The sequence below is a fragment of the Oncorhynchus keta genome, chromosome 30 (genome assembly GCF_023373465.1).
Source record: "Oncorhynchus keta strain PuntledgeMale-10-30-2019 chromosome 30, Oket_V2, whole genome shotgun sequence".
Lineage (NCBI taxonomy): Eukaryota > Metazoa > Chordata > Actinopteri > Salmoniformes > Salmonidae > Oncorhynchus > Oncorhynchus keta.
This window is the reverse complement of record NC_068450.1, coordinates 31,546,882-31,566,581: the sequence shown is the minus strand read 5'-3', so window position 1 is coordinate 31,566,581 and position 19,700 is coordinate 31,546,882. Positions and strand designations below refer to the sequence as shown.

The window sequence follows — 19,700 nt, the reverse complement described above, 5'->3', positions numbered from 1 at the left end:
GACCTCTATGCTGTCAGACCTCTATGCTATCAGACCTCTATGCTAGCAGACCTCTATGCTGTCAGACCTCTATTCTGTCAGACCTCTATGCTGTCAGACCTCTATACTATCAGACCTCTATGCTGTCAGACCTCTATGCTGTCAGACCTCTATGCTATCAGACCTCTATGCTATCAGACCTCTATGCTGTCAGACCTCTATGCTGTCAGACCTCTATGCTATCAGACCTCTATGCTATCAGACCTCTATCCTATCAGTCCTCTATCCTATCAGACCTCTATGCTATCAGACCTCTATCCTTTCAGACGTGTCGTAGACCATCCTGATGAGCCCGGGATAGATGGTTTAGATATCAGCAGTGTGTCATAGCCGGGCTCCCGAGTGGCGCAGCGGTCTAATGCACTGCATCTCAGTGCAAGAGGCGTCACTACAAAACCTGGTTTGATTCCAGGCTGGTATCACAACTTGCCATGATTGGGGGTCCCATAGGTTGGCGCACAATTGGCTCAGCGTCATCAAGGTTTGGCCAGGGTAGGCCGTCATTGTAAATTAGAATTTGTTCTTAACTGACTTGGCTAGTTAAATAAAGGGTAAATAAAAATAAATGAATAGCCTGTAATGATATGATGAAGGAGAGATGGTTCAGAGATCAACAGTGTGTTATAGTCAGTAATGATATGATGAAGGAGAGATGGTTCAGAGATCAACAGTGTGTTATAGTCAGTAATGATATGATGAAGGAGAGATGGTTCAGAGATCAACAGTGTGTTATAGTCAGTAATGATATGATGAAGGAGAGATGGTTCAGAGATCAACAGTGTGTTATAGTCAGTAATGATATGATGAAGGAGAGATGGTTCAGAGATCAACAGTGTGTTATAGTCAGTAATGATATGATGAAGGAGAGACGGTTAAGAGATCAACAGTGTGTTATAGTCAGTAATGATATGATGAAGGAGAGACGGTTCAGAGATCAACAGTGTGTTATAGTCAGTAATGATATGATGAAGGAGAGACGGTTCAGAGATCAACAGTGTGTTATAGTCAGTAATGATATGATGAAGGAGAGACGGTTCAGAGATCAACAGTGTGTTATAGTCAGTAATGATATGATGAAGGAGAGATGGTTCAGAGATCAACAGTGTGTTATAGTCAGTAATGATATGATGAAGGAGAGAAATGGTCGATATGTTAAGAGATCAACAGTGTGTTATAGTCAGTAATGATATGATGAAGGAGAGATCGGTTCAGAGATCAACAGTGTGTTATAGTCAGTAATGATATGATGAAGGAGAGATGGTTCAGAGATCAACAGTGTGTTATAGTCAGTAATGATATGATGAAGGAGAGATGGTTCAGAGATCAACAGTGTGTTATAGTCAGTAATGATATGATGAAGGAGAGATGGTTCAGAGATCAACAGTGTGTTATAGTCAGTAATGATATGATGAAGGAGAGATGGTTCAGAGATCAACAGTGTGTTATAGTCAGTAATGATATGATGAAGGAGAGATGGTTCAGAGATCAACAGTGTGTTATAGTCAGTAATGATATGATGAAGGAGAGATGGTTCAGAGATCAACAGTGTGTTATAGTCAGTAATGATATGATGAAGGAGAGATGGTTCAGAGATCAACAGTGTGTTATAGTCAGTAATTATATGATGAAGGAGAGATGGTTCAGAGATCAACAGTGTGTTATAGTCAGTAATGATATGATGAAGGAGAGATGGTTCAGAGATCAACAGTGTGTTATAGTCAGTAATGATATGATGAAGGAGAGACGGTTCAGAGATCAACAGTGTGTTATAGTCAGTAATGATATGATGAAGGAGAGATGGTTCAGAGATCAACAGTGTGTTATAGTCAGTAATGATATGATGAAGGAGAGATGGTTCAGAGATCAACAGTGTGTTATAGTCAGTAATGATATGATGAAGGAGAGATGGTTCAGAGATCAACAGTGTGTTATAGTCAGTAATGATATGATGAAGGAGAGATGGTTCAGAGATCAACAGTGTGTTATAGTCAGTAATGATATGATGAAGGAGAGACGGTTCAGAGATCAACAGTGTGTTATAGTCAGTAATGATATGATGAAGGAGAGATGGTTCAGAGATCAACAGTGTGTTATAGTCAGTAATGATATGATGAAGGAGAGATGGTTCAGAGATCAACAGTGTGTTATAGTCAGTAATGATATGATGAAGGAGAGATGGTTCAGAGATCAACAGTGTGTTATAGTCAGTAATTATATGATGAAGGAGAGATGGTTTACATACTAGATCAGCTACTCTGATAAAGTAGGCCAGTTAACATATTATCACACTGGGTAACGAGACCATTGTTTAACCCTCATAAGAGTTGCGTGTTCCTTTTTCCAGGAAATCAAACAGACGGTAAAACCCCCCAAACATTACATGTGATGTAATTCTGTTTCCCTTCCTGTCTGTCTGTGATTGGTGTAGAGAGGAAAGAAACGTGGTCATGCGGTTGCTTTGTTGATCTCCTGTTTACTTCTAACTACCTAATTCACACTCCCTTTGCAGTGCCCTCTGGCATAGTCCCATAGTTCTGAAGCAAAGTGTTTCTGCCCCTTGTGTGGTCGAGTCGTTTCCTCTGACCTTGTCTAGCTCTCACTACAAACACACAATGCTCCCGATACCTCCTGGTGCTCGGGTTTAAATCTGCTTCCATGAAGACTTCCATTCTGCCGGTGCTGTCAGAATTCCCAGTTTTCCAGGATTATGGCGTCCGTTAAACGCGTGTCAGTGATAATTCCACTTTGTTGCTTTGCGTAATGCGATTAGCGGGAAACGTCTTAACGGTGCCATGAAAAGTGGATTTGTAAAAGCAGAGCTGAGGGAAAGAACAAACGGGGATGTCAGTCTCAGAGGAGTGGTTGACTTGTGCCACTTCTTTCCACTCTACTCCTCTCCATTCTGTCTCTTTGGCCTCTTTTTTTCCTATATTTTTGTCTTTCTGGGATATTTGTTTTTGCCTTTCTCACAGCATTGTCACTCTTTGTCTCCTTGTGTATTCCCATCCTAACTCTTTGTTGTGTCCGTCTCCTTCCTCATATCTACTGTCTCCCCTCCCTCTTCATATATACTGTCTCCCCTCCCTCTTCATACAGTTGAAGTCAGAAGTTTACATACACCTTAGCTAAATACATTTAAACTCAGTTTTTCACAATTCCTGACATTTTAACCCTAGTAAAAAATTCCCTGTCTTAGGTCAGTTAGGATCACCACTTTATTTTAAGAATGTGAAATATCCTAATAATAGCAGAGATAATTATTTATTTCAGCTTTTATTTCTTTCATCACATTCCCAGTGGGTCAATTAGTATTTGGTAGCATTGCCTTTAAATTGTTTAACTTGGGTCAAATGTTTCGGGTAGCCTTCCACAAGCTTCCCACGATAAGTTGGGTGAATTTTGGCCCATTCCTCCTGACAGAGCTGGTGTAACTGAGTCAGGTTTGTAGGCCTCCTTGCTCGAATACCCTTCTTTAGTCCTGCCCACAAATTGTCTATGGGATTGAGGTCAGGGCTTGTGATGGCCACTCCAATACCTTGACTTTGTTGTCCTTAAGCCATTTTGCCACAACTTTGGAAGTATGCTTAGGGGTCATTGTCCATTTGGAAGACCCATTTGCGACCAAGCTTTAACTTCCTGACTGATGTCTTGAGATGTTGCTTCAATATATGCACATAATTTCCTCCCTCGTGATGCCATCTATTTTGTGAAGTGCACCAGTCCCTCCTGCAGCAAAGCACCCCCACAACATGATGCTGCCACCTCCGTGCTTCACGGTTGGGAAGGTGTTCTTCGGCTTGCAAGCATCCCCCTTTTTCCTCCAAACATAACGTTGGTCATTATGGCCAAACAGTTCTATTTTTTTTCATCAGACCAGAGGACATTTCTCAAAAAAGTACAGTCTTTGTCCGCATGTGCAGTTGCAAACCGTAGTCTGGCTTTTTTATGGCGGGTTTGGAGCAGTGGCTTCTTCCTTGCTCAGCGGCCTTTCAGGTTATGTCGATGTAGATACTTTTGTACTAGTTTCCTCCAGCATCTTCACAGGATCCTTTGCTGTTGTTCTGGAATTGATTTGCACTTTTCTCACCAAAATACGTTAATCTCTAGGAGACAGAATGCGTCACCTTCCTGGGCAGTGTGACGGCTGCCTGGTCCCATGGGGTTTTTGCTTGCCTATTATTGTTTGTACAGATTAACGTATAGTTTGTTAACAAGAAATATGTGGAATGGTTGAAAAACGAGTTTTAATGACTCCAACCTAATTGTATGTAAACTTCTGACTTCAACTGTATATACTGGCTCCCCTCTCTTTTCATATATTCAATTAAATTCAAGGGGCTTTGTTGGCATGGGAAACATGTGTTAACATTGCCAAATCAAATGAGGTAGATAATATACAAAAGTGAAATAAACAATACAAATTAACAGTAAATATTACACATACAGAAGTTTCAAAACAATATATATATACAGTGTTGTAACAATGTACAAATGGTTAAGGAACACAAGGGAAAATAAATAAGCATAAATATGGGTTGTATTTACAATGGTGTTTGTTCTTCACTGGTTGTCCTTTTCTTGTGGCAACAGGTCACAAATCTTGCTGCTGTGATGGCACACTGTGGTATTTCCCCCAGTAGATATGGGAGTTTATCAAAATTGGATTTGTTTTTGAATTCTTTGTGGATCTGTGTAATCTGAGAGAAATATGTATCTCTAATATGGTCATATATACTGTCTCCCCTCCCTCTTCATATATACTGTCTCCCCTCCCTCTTCATATATAATGTCTCCCCTCCCTCTTCATATATACTGTCTCCCCTCCCTCTTCATATATACTGTCTCCCCTCCCTCTTCATATATACTGTCTCCCCTCCCTCTTCATATATACTGTCTCCCCTCCCTCTTCATATATAATGTCTCCCCTCCCTCTTCATATATACTGTCTCCCCTCCCTCTTCATATATACTGTCTCCCCTCCCTCTTCATATATACTGTCTCCCCTCCCTCTTCATATATAATGTCTCCCCTCCCTCTTCATATATACTGTCTCCCCTCCCTCTTCATATATACTGTCTCCCCTCCCTCTTCATATATACTGTCTCCCCTCCCTCTTCATATATACTGTCTCCCTCCTCTTCATATATACTGTCTCCCCTCCCTCTTCATATATACTGTCTCCCTCCCTCTTCATATATAATGTCTCCCCTCCCTGTCTCTTCATATATAATGTCTCCCCTCCCTCTTCATATATACTGTCTCCCCTCCCTTCATATATAATGTCTCCCCTCTTCTTCATATATACTGTCTCCCCTCCCTCTTCATATATAATGTCTCCCCTCCCTCTTCATATATACTGTCTCCCCTCCCTCTTCATATATACTGTCTCCCTCCCTCTTCATATATACTGTCTCCCCTCCTCTTCATATATACTGTCTACCCTCCCTCTTCATATATAATGTCTCCCCTCCCTCTTCATATATACTGTCTCCCCTCCCTCTTCATATATAATGTCTCCCCTCCTCTTCATATATACTGTCTCCCCTCCCTCTTCATATATACTGTCTCCCTCCCTCTTCATATATACTGTCTCCCCTCCCCTCTTAATATATACTGTCTGCCCTCCCTCTTCATATATAATGTCTCCCTCCCTCTTCATATATACTGTCTCCCTCCCCTCTTAATATATAATGTCTCCCCCTCCCTCTTCATATATATATAAATGTCTGTCCCTCTTCATATATAATGCCCTCCCTCTTCATATATACTGTCTCCCCTCCCTCTTCATATATACTGTCTCCCCTCCCTCTTCATATATACTGTCTGCCCTCCCTCTTCATATATAATGTCTCCCCTCCCTCTTCATATATACTGTCTGCCCTCCCTCTTAATATATAATATCTCCCCTCCCTCTTCATATATACTGTCTCCCCTCCCTCTTCATATATACTGTCTCCCCTCCCTCTTCATATATAATGTCTCCCCTCCCTCTTCATATATACTGTCTCCCCTCCCTCTTCATATATAATGTCTCCCCTCCCTCTTCATATATACTGTCTCCCCTCCCTCTTCATATATACTGTCTCCCCTCCCTCTTCATATATAATGTCTCCCCTCCCTCTTCATATATACTGTCTCCCCTCCCTCTTCATATATACTGTCTACCCTCCCTCTTCATATATACTGTCTCCCCTCCCTCTTCATATATACTGTCTGCCCTCCCTCTTCATATATAATGTCTCCCCTCCCTCTTCATATATAATGTCTCCCCTCCCTCTTCATATATAATGTCTCCCCTCCCTCTTCATATATACTGTCTCCCCTCCCTCTTCATATATACTGTCTCCCCTCCCTCTTCATATATACTGTCTCCCCTCCCTCTTCATATATAATGTCTCCCCTCCCTCTTCATATATACTGTCTCCCCTCCCTCTTCATATATACTGTCTCCCCTCCCTCTTCATATATAATGTCTCCCCTCCCTCTTCATATATAATGTCTCCCCTCCCTCTTCATATATACTGGAATTTAATCTTTCAGCCGATATAAGACACTTACATGTATCGACATTTGTTGTTTATCTAAAATCTGCGATCTTGACATAACGCTCTGCATGATTTACAACTGTCCTGTTGATGGAACACCAATCCTTAGCCTGTACACAGCCCATCTGTAAATAGCACACACGACTACCTCATCCCCATATTATTACTTATCCACTTGCTCTTTTCCACCCCAGGATCTCTACTTGCACATCATCATTTGCACATCTATCACTCCAGTATTAAAGCTAAATTGTCATTATTTTCACCTCTAGGGGCTATTTATTGCCTTTACCTCCCTACTCTTCTACATTTGCACACACTGTACATAGATTTGTATATTTTCTTTTCTTTTGTGTTCTTGACTGTATGTTTGTTTATGTGTAACTCTGTGTTGTTGTTTTTGTCACACTGCTTTGCTTTATCTTGGCCAGGTCGCAGTTGTAAATGAGAACTTGTTCTCAACTGGCCTACCTGGTTAAATAAAGGTGATATATATATATATATGGGAAAACCCCTCAAAAATGTCACCCAGTTACACTATTCAAAAGGCACCTAATTGGTGGAATAACCCAGATGGCAGAAATAAATATAACGGCCCAGGTTAACAGGGTTTTATTTGCCTGGCTACCCGGACTCCTTGCTCAGGCCAAACTCTATGCCCATGGATGTTAGGTCCTTCTGCTCAATGAGTCTGGATCTGAGTACCTCCCCAACCCTTTACCTATTGCAAACACATTCAGGGCCGTCTGATTGGTCCAGAAACCGATGGGTTGGGTCAGAGTCAGAACACGCGTAGGTAAAGCGGTGGGTTGAAAAATCCTTGTTTGCTTTGATACTCTGATTGGTTAGAGATCATCCAATCACTAATGACTTTGTTTTGTACAACACCCCTCGCGCCCCTCGTTCCCACAAATGACTTAAATTATGTCAGTCTCAGGCTAAAGTATGTACCTAACGACAGAGCAGCGGAATAATTGAGTGTGAGTCATCAGACTAGGGTCTTTTAGCCCCCTGAGAGAACTGTAATGTATGTTGGACATGTGACCTACATACAGGGCACCAATGAAATGTAGCATACACACACACCACATTGGTTAATGCATGCATCTGGCATGACAGCAAGGCTTTATATGATGCATGTGTTGGGGAGATGTCCATGTGTTGGGGAGATGTCCATGTGTTGGGGAGATGTCCATGTGTTGGGGAGATGTCCATGTGTTGGGGAGATGTCCATGTGTTGGGGAGATGTCCATGTGTTGGGGAGATGTCCATGTGTTGGGGAGATGTCCATGTGTTGGGGAGATGTCCATGTGTTGAAAGTGGAAGGTTTTCCAAGAAGAACTACAGCGAGAGGTGAAGCTTTGGGAACGGCTGAGTTATTATTGTATAAAGTGAAGAAGGCTGAGAAACCCTTTTAAACTGCTTCCAAAGTCTCTCTCTCTCTCTGCAGACCAGAGCTCCTCTGCATTATTCAGTCCTATCTGAAGAAGTGGGTCAAGGCCTCCCACACCAAGGCTGGTCCTAGCGGCCCACACAGTACTGTAAACTGCCTGCATACCTCCTAATACGTATGAAGGAGGGCGGTATTACAAAAATACGTTAAGGCTGCTCTGCTATCTTATATATCTGTCTATTGAGAAAGAGTGACAGCCGTTCTATGGATGATTAGGCTGTCAGTAAGAAGCATGGTGTGCCCGGGTTTAGATTTCTGTGGAAATGTAGATTTGCTGGGTGTCTTCAGCGAGTCATTGTGTAGATGAGTATCTGGCCGAGAGGGCTGGGTTTTGTACAGCTGTGTACTCTGTCTCTCTTGTTCAGAACATGATGGGAGTTTGTCTTTTTAATTTCCGCAGGGGAGAGAGATGCACGCATGGTGGCATCCCAGACAAATGTAATACCTGAACCACGGATATAGTTTATGTGCTGTGTGTCTGAGAGTCAATGTATTTATCAAGCAATATGTGGTTTTGTGGGTGGTTGAGAGAGTGTGTATTTATCAAGCAATATGTGGTTTTGTGGGTGGTTGAGAGAGTGTGTATTTATCAAGCAATATGTGGTTTTGTGGAGGTGGGTGAGAGTGTATTTATCAAGCAATATGTGGTTTTGTGGAGGTGGGTGAGAGTGTATTTATCAAGCAATATGTGGTTTTGTGGAGGTGGGTGAGAGTGTATTTATCAAGCAATATGTGGTTTTGTGGAGGTGGGTGAGAGTGTATTTATCAAGCAATATGTGGTTTTGTGGAGGTGGGTGAGAGTGTATTTATCAAGCAATATGTGGTTTTGTGGAGGTGGGTGAGAGTGTATTTATCAAGCGATATGTGGTTTTGTGGGTGAGTGAGAGTGTGTGTGTATTTATTAAGCGATGTGTGGTTTTGTGGGTGGGTGAGAGTGTGTGTGTATTTATTAAGCAATGTGTGGTTTTGTGGGTGGGTGAGACTGGGTGTATTCATCAAGCGCTATGTGGTTTTGTGGAGGTGGGTGTATTGTGAGGAGAATCTAATCATCTCATCTCTAGTTGAGAGCCAGGGTTTAGAAAGGTACTAAAGGAAAAATCCCCCTCTCCTGGTCAAAGGCTGAACTAACTCAATCACTGTGTGTGTGTGTGTGTGTGTGTGTGTGTGTGTGTGTGTGTGTGTGTGTGTGTGTGTGTGTGTGTGTGTGTGTGTGTGTGTGTGTGTGTGTGTGTGTGTGTGTGTGTGTGTGTGTGTGTGTGTGTGTGTGTGTGTGTGTGTGTGTGTGTGTGTGTGTGTGTGTCAATGTTCAGTGATGTACTATGCTGACGCTGAGTGCGTGTTCAGAGAGGTATTGATGGCTATTGCTAATGTGTTTCTCGTCTGTATTGTTTAGCTGGAGGTAGAGGATTCTGGTCCATATCCTGTTCACTCACACACAAACATGTGCGTGTGCTCTTTACCCATATATGTGCATGTGTAACAGTGATGAAATGCGTTGTGAATATCACCCAGTTTATATACAGTATGTACAGTTGAATGCAACATGGCTGCATTCTTGGCAATTCCGGACACATTTCTCTGTTTTTCCCTGCAAAAGCCCAACAGACGTGGGGTGGCAGATCATATTGTTTGTGCGCTACAAATGTTTGTTGTGTTTCTGTTTTGGATACAGATGAGAAGTGAAACGTTAAGGCAGGATCCCCGAAGTCGCCCCCAGTCTCTCTCACACACACAACCCAGAAAACTAACGGTATAGTAAAATCCCTGATTATACGTGTTTCAATGTCGTCTTAGTCTCTCTCTATACGTGTGTAATAGTGTGTCACTGACAGTGTTTGTACATAATAGATGCCTATTCTGTCCTCGTGGGCTCCCTGTCCTCGATTCATGGTAGTGCTCTTTAGAATGGGGAGATGAGGGAGGGGTAGGGGAACTGGGAGGGGGGGAGCATGTGTGTCACGGTGGGGGAAAGGGGGGAGGTAGCGAAGCAGTTATGCTGTGGGGCTCTTACCCCTCCGAAGGTGGCCCCAAGGGGACTGTGATTCTATCGGACACCGCCTGTGTCCCAGACACTCTTTGAGAGAAAATCAAAGAGCTTTTTATAGGCGTGTGAGGTCTGGACAGCCTATCAGAGTTATTATTGCTGATGCTTATTGTGTGGATACCCAATCAACAGCCAACCATGGCCTTGATTTTGGTAGCATGGTTGTTTTCCTCTAACACAGGTCATTCCTCTGTCTCGTACACTACTAATCCAGACACTACTAAACTATTAACCCTGACACTACTAAACTACTAACCCAGACACTACTAAACTACTAATCCAGACACTACTAAACTACTAACCCAGACACTACTAAACTACTAACCCAGACACTACTAAACTATTAACCGAGACACGACTAAACTATTAACCCAGAGACTACTAAACTACTAATCCAGACACTACTAAACTATTAACCGAGACACGACTAAACTATTAACCCAGAGACTACTAAACTACTAATCCAGACACTACTAAACTATAAACCAAGACACGACTAAACTATTAACCCAGACACTACTAAACTACTAATCCAGACACTACTAAACTATAAACCCAGCCACTACTAAACTACTAACCCAGACACTACTAAACTACTAATCCAGACACTACTAAACTATTAACCCAGACACTACTAAACTATTAGCCCAGACTCTACTAAACTATTAACCCAGACACTACTAAACTACTAACCCAGACACTACTAAACTACTAACCCAGACACTACTAAACTAGTAACCCAGACACTACTAAACTACTAACCCAGACACTACTAAACTACTAACCCAGACACTACTAAACTACTAACCCAGACACTACTAAACTACTAACCCAGACACTACTAAACTATTAACCCAGACACTACTAAACTACTAACCCAGACACTACTAAACTAGTAACCCAGACAATACTAAACTACTAACCCAGACACTACTAAACTAGTAACCCAGACAATACTAAACTAGTAACCCAGACAATACTAAACTACTAACCCAGACACTACTAAACTAGTAACCCAGACAATACTAAACTACTAACCCAGACACTACTAAACTAGTAACCCAGACAATACTAAACTACTAACCCAGACACTACTAAACTAGTAACCCAGACACTACTAAACTACTAACCCAGACACTACTAAACTAGTAACCCAGACACTACTAAACTACTAACCCAGACACTACTAAACTAGTAACCCAGACACTACTAAACTACTAACCCAGACACTACTAAACTATTAACCCAGACACTACTAAACTAGTAACCCAGACACTACTAAACTAGTAACCCAGACACTACTAAACTACTAACCCAGACACTACTAAACTAGTAACCCAGACAATACTAAACTACTAACCCAGACACTACTAAACTAGTAACCCAGACAATACTAAACTACTAACCCAGACACTACTAAACTACTAACCCAGACACTACTAAACTAGTAACCCAGACAATACTAAACTAGTAACCCAGACAATACTAAACTACTAACCCAGACACTACTAAACTACTAACCCAGACACTACTAAACTACTAACCCAGACATTACTAAACTAGTAACCCAGACAATACTAAACTACTAACCCAGACACTACTAAACTAGTAACCCAGACAATACTAAACTACTAACCCAGACACTACTAAACTAGTAACCCAGACAATACTAAACTACTAACCCAGACACTACTAAACTAGTAACCCAGACAATACTAAACTACTAACCCAGACACTACTAAACTACTAACCCAGACACTACTAAACTAGTAACCCAGACAATACTAAACTAGTAACCCAGACAATACTAAACTACTAACCCAGACAATACTAAACTACTAACCCAGACAATACTAAACTACTAACCCAGACATTACTAAACTAGTAACCCAGACAATACTAAACTACTAACCCAGACACTACTAAACTAGTAACCCAGACACTACTAAACTACTAACCCAGACATTACTAAACTAGTAACCCAGACAATACTAAACTACTAACCCAGACACTACTAAACTAGTAACCCAGACAATACTAAACTACTAACCCAGACACTACTAAACTACTAACCCAGACACTACTAAACTAGTAACCCAGACAATACTAAACTAGTAACCCAGACACTACTAAACTACTAACCCAGACATTACTAAACTAGTAACCCAGACAATACTAAACTACTAACCCAGACACTACTAAACTAGTAACCCACAGACAATACTAAACTACTAACCCAGACACTACTAAACTACTAACCCAGACACTACTAAACTAGTAACCCAGACAATACTAAACTAGTAACCCAGACAATACTAAACTACTAACCCAGACACTACTAAACTACTAACCCAGACACTACTAAACTAGTAACCCAGACACTACTAAACTAGTAACCCAGACACTACTAAACTACTAACCCAGACACTACTAAACTAGTAACCCAGACAATACTAAACTACTAACCCAGACACTACTAAACTAGTAACCCAGACACTACTAAACTAGTAACCCAGACAATACTAAACTACTAACCCAGACACTACTAAACTAGTAACCCAGACAATACTAAACTACTAACCCAGACACTACTAAACTAGTAACCCAGACAATACTAAACTACTAACCCAGACACTACTAAACTAGTAACCCAGACACTACTAAACTAGTAACCCAGACAATACTAAACTACTAACCCAGACACTACTAAACTAGTAACCCAGACAATACTAAACTACTAACCCAGACACTACTAAACTAGTAACCCAGACAATACTAAACTACTAACCCAGACACTACTAAACTAGTAACCCAGACAATACTAAACTACTAACCCAGACATTACTAAACTAGTAACCCAGACACTCACATGCATGCTGACTTCCAATTAGTTTCAGCTCTGCAGCTTCAATAACACACTGTCGTCTGTTGACTTCAGAAATGATAGTTTGCTTGGTCTTTTCCGAGAGGTCATATTTCCTTATGCACAGTTATTCTGATATGAAAGATGATCGCTGTAGCATTACGTTCATGTCTTTCTATCAATTTGACATAAGCCACGAAGGCACGAAGGTAGACAACAGTGTGATTTCAGCCATGGTAAGATGCTAGTTTTCATCCAGTTATTTTTCTGCCACAGTGCAGTAGCTAATTATGTGAGTCCAAAGCATTGTGGGCATTGTGCCATTGTTTTCCATGTGAGTGTTGTGTTTGGTTACTCGGTCTGTATCTATATCCGCCGTGTGTGTGTGTGTGTGTGTGTGTGTGTGTGTGTGTGTGTGTGTGTGTGTGTGTGTGTGTGTGTGTGTGTGTGTGTGTGTGTGTGTGTGTGTGTGTGTGTGTGTGTGTGTGTGTGTGTGTGTGTGTGTGTGTGTGTGTGCACTGCATATTGCTGTGTCCTGGTTTTCATCTAGTTCCTTCCTGTGACTCTGGTCCCGCCCCTGTCCTACTTATCCAGGAACGAAGGGAACACAGATTTGGAAATAAATGATTAAGTGCTAGTTGGATTAAATACTGGGAGCGATTCATCGTGTGTGCATATGATGTTTAAAAACTCCTCAAATCTTTCTCTGAATAATTTGAGGTTATGAAAAATATATTTAAGGAATAGGCAATTGGCCATGTGATGTTACACAAGTTATGGGTTTCTTCTGCATGACTTCCCATCTTTACACATTTCTCTCTGCTCTCATTTCTCCATCCCTCTCTTCCTTCTTTCTTTCCCTTTCAGCTCTCTTCCACTTTCTCTCTCTCCCTCACTCCCCGTCTCTCCCTCACTCCCCGTCTCTCCCTCACTCCCCGTCTCTCCCTCACTCCCCGTCTCTCCCTCACTCCCCATCTCTCCCTCACTCCCCGTCTCTCCCTCACTCCCCCTCTCTCCCTCACTCCCCGTCTCTCCCTCACTCCCCGTCTCTCCCTCACTCCCCGTCTCTCCCTCACTCCCCGTCTCTCCCTCACTCCCCATCTCTCCCTCACTCCCCGTCTCTCCCTCACTCCCCGTCTCTCCCTCACTCCCCGTATCTCCCTCACTCCCCATCTCTCCCTCACTCCCCGTCTCTCCCTCACTCCCCGTCTCTCCCTCGTTTTCTCTCCACCTTTCTGATTCTCTCCCATTTTACTGTATTCACCCCCCCCCCTTTCTCTCTCTCGTTCTCTCACTTGCTTCCCACTCTCTACCTTCCTCCTATCTCCATCCCCCCTTCCTCCCCTCTCACTCTCTCTCCCTCCCTTCCTCCTCGCTCTCTCTCCCTCATTTACTCTTCTCTCTCTCCCTCCTTTCCTCATCTCTCTCTCCCTGCTTTCCTCCGCGCTCTCTCCCTCCCTCCCTTCCTCCTCTCTCTCTCCCTCCTTTCCTCCTCTCTCTCCCTCCTTTTCTCCTCCCTCTCCCTTCCCACTGTACCACAGTAGCTTTGTCATTAGCGTCATGCTGCAGTAGGGTGGGGTTTTATTGATAGCGTTATTATAACACACTCCTGCATAGTCTGTCTGTTACACAAGCCTACAGAGGACTGTAATAGTCTGTCTGTTACACAAGCCTACAGAGGACTGTAATAGTCTGTCTGTTCCTCAAGCCTACAGAGGACTGTAATAGTCTGTCTGTTACACAAGCCTACAGAGGACTGTAATAGTCTGTCTGTTACACAAGCCTACAGAGGACTGTAATAGTCTGTCTGTTACACAAGCCTACAGAGGACTGTAATAGTCTGTCTGTTACACAAGCCTACAGAGGACTGTAATAGTCTGTCTGTTACACAAGCCTACAGAGGACTGTAATAGTCTGTCTGTTACACAAGCCTACAGAGGACTGTAATAGTCTGTCTGTTACACAAGCCTACAGAGGACTGTAATAGTCTGTCTGTTACACAAGCCTACAGAGGACTGTAATAGTCTGTCTGTTACACAAGCCTACAGAGGACTGTAATAGTCTGTCTGTTACACAAGCCTACCGAGGACTGTAATAGTCTGTCTGTTCCTCAAGCCCACAGAGGACTGTAATAGTCTGTCTGTTCCACAAGCCTACAGAGGACTGTAATAGTCTGTCTGTTACACAAGCCTACAGAGGACTGTAATAGTCTGTCTGTTACACAAGCCTACAGAGGACTGTAATAGTCTGTCTGTTACACAAGCCTACAGAGGACTGTAATAGTCTGTCTGTTACACAAGCCTACAGAGGACTGTAATAGTCTGTCTGTTACACAAGCCTACAGAGGACTGTAATAGTCTGTCTGTTACACAAGCCTACAGAGGACTGTAATAGTCTGTCTGTTACACAAGCCTACAGAGGACTGTAATAGTCTGTCTGTTACACAAGCCTACAGAGGACTGTAATAGTCTGTCTGTTCCTCAAGCCTACAGAGGACTGTAATAGTCTGTCTGTTCCTCAAGCCTACAGAGGACTGTAATAGTCTGTCTGTTACACAAGCCTACAGAGGACTGTAATAGTCTGTCTGTTACACAAGCCTACAGGAGGCTGTATATCTGCCGCACTGATCTTACAGCAGGAAGCACACACAGAGGAGGCATACAGCTGTGGAAGACGGGTTACTATGTGCTACAGAATGGGTTTTTCTTTGTCTGGTCTTGTCCATAAGGGAGGCATGGTACTAAAGAGATGCATCACATAGGTGTATGGCATAGATGCTGCTCCCTATACTGTGCTTACCATAGCAATACATAGACAACGTGGTGTGTGTCTGTATCATTATCTGTCCTCATAAAGGGATATGGTCACTGTATGGTCTGTGTTACCACAGATAGGGGGAGGTCTCTGGAGCCTTGGCCCAGTGAGGGTGCAGGGAGCTGGGCAGGCCGAGTGAGAAGGTCAGACTCTCTGTGGGGGTGTGGTGACGGAGATGGGAGCTGCTAGCTCTCACAGTGAACATGCTGCTGCGCTACAATATCAATGCATGAGCAAGCCAGCAGCAACCCAGTGTGTGTGTGTGTGTGTGTGTGTGTGTGTGTGTGTGTGTGTGTGTGTGTGTGTGTGTGTGTGTGTGTGTGTGTGTGTGTGTGTGTGTGTGTGTGTGTGTGTGTGTGTTTCTTTGGGTGTCACATCGTGGGGAGTATGCTTTGTACTCACTGCTCAGACATGACAGGGCAGTGTGAATATGAACCGAAGCAGATAGGAATCTCTGAATGGGAGAGCTGTGCAGAAAGCAGGAGGAGATCCAGAAGGACTTGTGTTATCATTCATGCTCTCAGCAGCCTTTTAATAATAAGCCTTCAGCCATGTGTGTGTGTTACTGTGTGTTTGAGTGTGTGTTTGAGTGTGTGTGCGCATGTCCTCAGCCCCCGCTCCCTCATGGTGAGGTGTGGTTACCACGGAGACCAGAGAGCTGTGCAGAAGGAGGAGAGGAGGAGGAGAAACTCCCTTGTTCTGCTAACAGAGCTCCCCACCCCTCCTTCATGTGCTAACACAGACCCACTCTCTCACCCACTAACACATACACTAACACACCCACTGACACACACACTGACATACACACTGACATACACACTCAAGCAGAAACATACCCACTAACACACCCACTAACACACCCACTAACACACCCACTAACACACACACTAACACACACACTAACATACACACTCAAGCAGAAACATACACACTAACACACCCACTAACACACACACTAACACACACACTAACATACACACACACACACACACACACACACACACACACACACACACACACACACACACACACACACACACACACACACACACACACACACACACACACACACACACACACACACACACACACACACACACACACACACACACACACTAACACACACACTAAAACACACACTAACATACACACTCAAGCAGAAACATACACACTAACACACACAGAGAGAGTAAATGCCCATTCACTCAACAGTATGAAACAATGGGTTTTTGTTAAAAAATAAATAAACATGAGTAGGCTACTCATCCCCTTCTCCTCCCAGACATGCTCTAATTTCAAGACGCACAGGTGCACACACACACGCACATATGCACACACACACACACACACACATATGCACACACACACACACAAGCACACACACACAAGCACACACACAAACACATAGGCTACACACATCAACACCCTCGAAAGAAATCTCCCTTGGTACCCACCTTCTTGCTCCCTCTCTCTCCCTGCCCCTCCTGGTTAATAAGACAGACAGACAGACAGACAGACAGACAGACAGACAGACAGACAGACAGACAGACAGACAGTCTCTTTATTTACCAACCGTTTACTAGTTATTAATAATGTAGAGCATTCGGTTATCATACCCTCTGGACATGTTGCATAATGAGGAATAGTCAGGGTGCTTCCATGCAGCAGAATTCCAGTGTAATTGAGGAGACTGAATATTCATGTATGTGTGTATTTGTGTAGGGGTGTTTGTGTTTTTGCTTGTGTGCAAGCCTCCTTTTTATCTAATTGTTTCATTGCCCCCTCTGCCGATCCTCCCATCCCAGCAGTATAGTGAGCAAAGAGAGGAGGAAATTATGCCGTTGTTCTATGACATCCGCATATTTCACACCTCAGGAATGATCAATTTCACACCGCATGTCCCTACTGAGCATATGCTCTATTTGAGGTCGGACTCCACTGAGAGTGGGTCAGTGGGAGAGATGGATATGGCCAGATATGGGTCAGCTAACATTTACTTAAAGAGCAATGATAGTATATAGCTAACGTTACGGAAAAGACAGAGACAGCGAGGCACCTTGATGAGACCATGCTGCCTGCCTTTCCCTCAGATGACCACTCAAACCATGAACTTTCTAATGACTGTCCATCTCATGATGTCATGATGTCATGATGTTATGTCATTATGTTATGATGTCATGATTTTAGGATGTTTTGATGTCTTGATGTTATGATGTCTGGATGTCATGATTGTAATGGTTTTCCTCCTCCTCTTCGTCTGAGGAGGAGAAGCGAGAAGGAGAGGAGGACCAAGATGCAGCGTAGTTCGTGTTCAACATGCTTAATAAAAGACGATAACGTGAACAACTACACAAATACAAAATAACAAACGTGGCAAAACCCCGAAACAGTCCTATCTGGTGCAGAGAACACAAAGACAGGAAACAACCACCCACAAACCCCAACACAAAACAAGCTACCTAAATATGGTTCCCAATCAGAGACAATGACTAACACCTGCCTCTGATTGAGAACCATATCAGGCCATACATAGAAACGGACAAACTAAACACACAACATAGAATGTCCACCCAGCTCACGTTCTGACCAACACTAAAACAAGGAAAACACAAAAGAATTATGGTCAGAACGTGACAATGAAGTTATTATGTCACAATGTTATGATGTCATGATGTTATGATGTCATGATGTGATGTTGTTAGGATGTTATGATGTCATGATGTCTTGATGTAATGAAGTTATGAAGTTAAGATGTGATGTTGTTAGGATGTTGTTTTTCTAAATCACTTTTCTTTTTTGTGCTTTAAAGCACTTTGAGATTTTTTGAAAGTGTTATATAAGTTGATGACATTATATGAAGGCACTTACCCTCCTGACACAATTAAATAACCACGAGGCAGGGCTATATTGGAATGTTGATAGGTCACTAAGTGCTGAGTAGATATGAAATCCCTTTTCCCTGGTGAACGACTACAACGCCACAACACACACTCATTATTGTCTTTTAGGACTTGTGCATGTGAAGGTGTGGGATATGAAAGCATCTCTTCTGCTTGAGATTCCTTGGTTAAGGGAGTGTAATTCAGCTGTGTCTTCGTACGCTTTACAGTGGCAAGAAAAAGTATGTAAACCCTTTGGAATGACCTGGATTTCTGCATGAATTGGTCATAAAATGTGATCTGATCTTCTAAGTCACAACAATAGACAATAGACAAACATGCTGCGGTTAAACTAATAACACACAAACTAATGTATTTTTCTTGTCGATATTGAATACATTATTTTAACATTCACAGTGTAGGTTGGAAAAAGTAATTGAAGGAGTATTTGAACCCCTTGGCTAGTGACTTCACCTAAAGGAAACCGTTACAGCTAGTGACTTCACCTAAAGGAAACCGTTACAGCTAGTGACTTCACCTAAAGGAAACCGTTCCAGCTAGTGACTTCACCTAAAGGAAACCGTTACAGCTAGTGACTTCACCTAAAGGAAACCGTTACAGCTAGTGACTTCACCTAAAGGAAACCGTTACAGCTAGTGACTTCACCTAAAGGAAACCGTTCCAGCTAGTGACTTCACCTAAAGGAAACCGTTCCAGCTAGTGACTTCACCTAAAGGAAACCGTTACAGCTAGTGACTTCACCTAAAGGAAACCGTTACAGCTAGTGACTTCACCTAAAGGAAACCGTTACAGCTAGTGACTTCACCTAAAGGAAACCGTTACAGCAAGTGACTTCTCCAAAAGGAAACCGTTCCAGCTAGTGACTTCACCTAAAGGAAACCGTTACAGCTAGTGACTTCACCTAAAGGAAACCGTTACAGCTAGTGACTTCACCTAAAGGAAACCGTTCCAGCTAGTGACTTCTCCAAAAGGAAACCGTTCCAGCTAGTGACTTCTCCAAAAGGAAACCGTTCCAGCTAGTGACTTCACCTAAAGGAAACCG

General features: G+C 42.8%; 1 protein-coding gene across 19 annotated transcripts in view; it reads left to right on the top strand.

Annotated features, from left to right (window-relative positions):
• Positions 1 to 19,700, top strand: part of LOC118372108 (protocadherin alpha-C2-like) — a 220,161-nt gene that overhangs the window by 75,580 nt on the left and 124,881 nt on the right. For 12 of the 19 annotated variants that reach the window (XM_052488244.1, XM_052488240.1, XM_052488235.1 and 9 more), the window contains exon 2: positions 9,710 to 9,787. The exons of the other annotated variants lie outside the window; for them this stretch is intronic. In XM_052488244.1, coding sequence (XP_052344204.1) covers positions 9,710 to 9,787 — 78 coding nt within the window. The remainder of the gene's footprint in view (positions 1 to 9,709; positions 9,788 to 19,700) is intronic. 19 annotated transcript variants of the gene reach the window in all.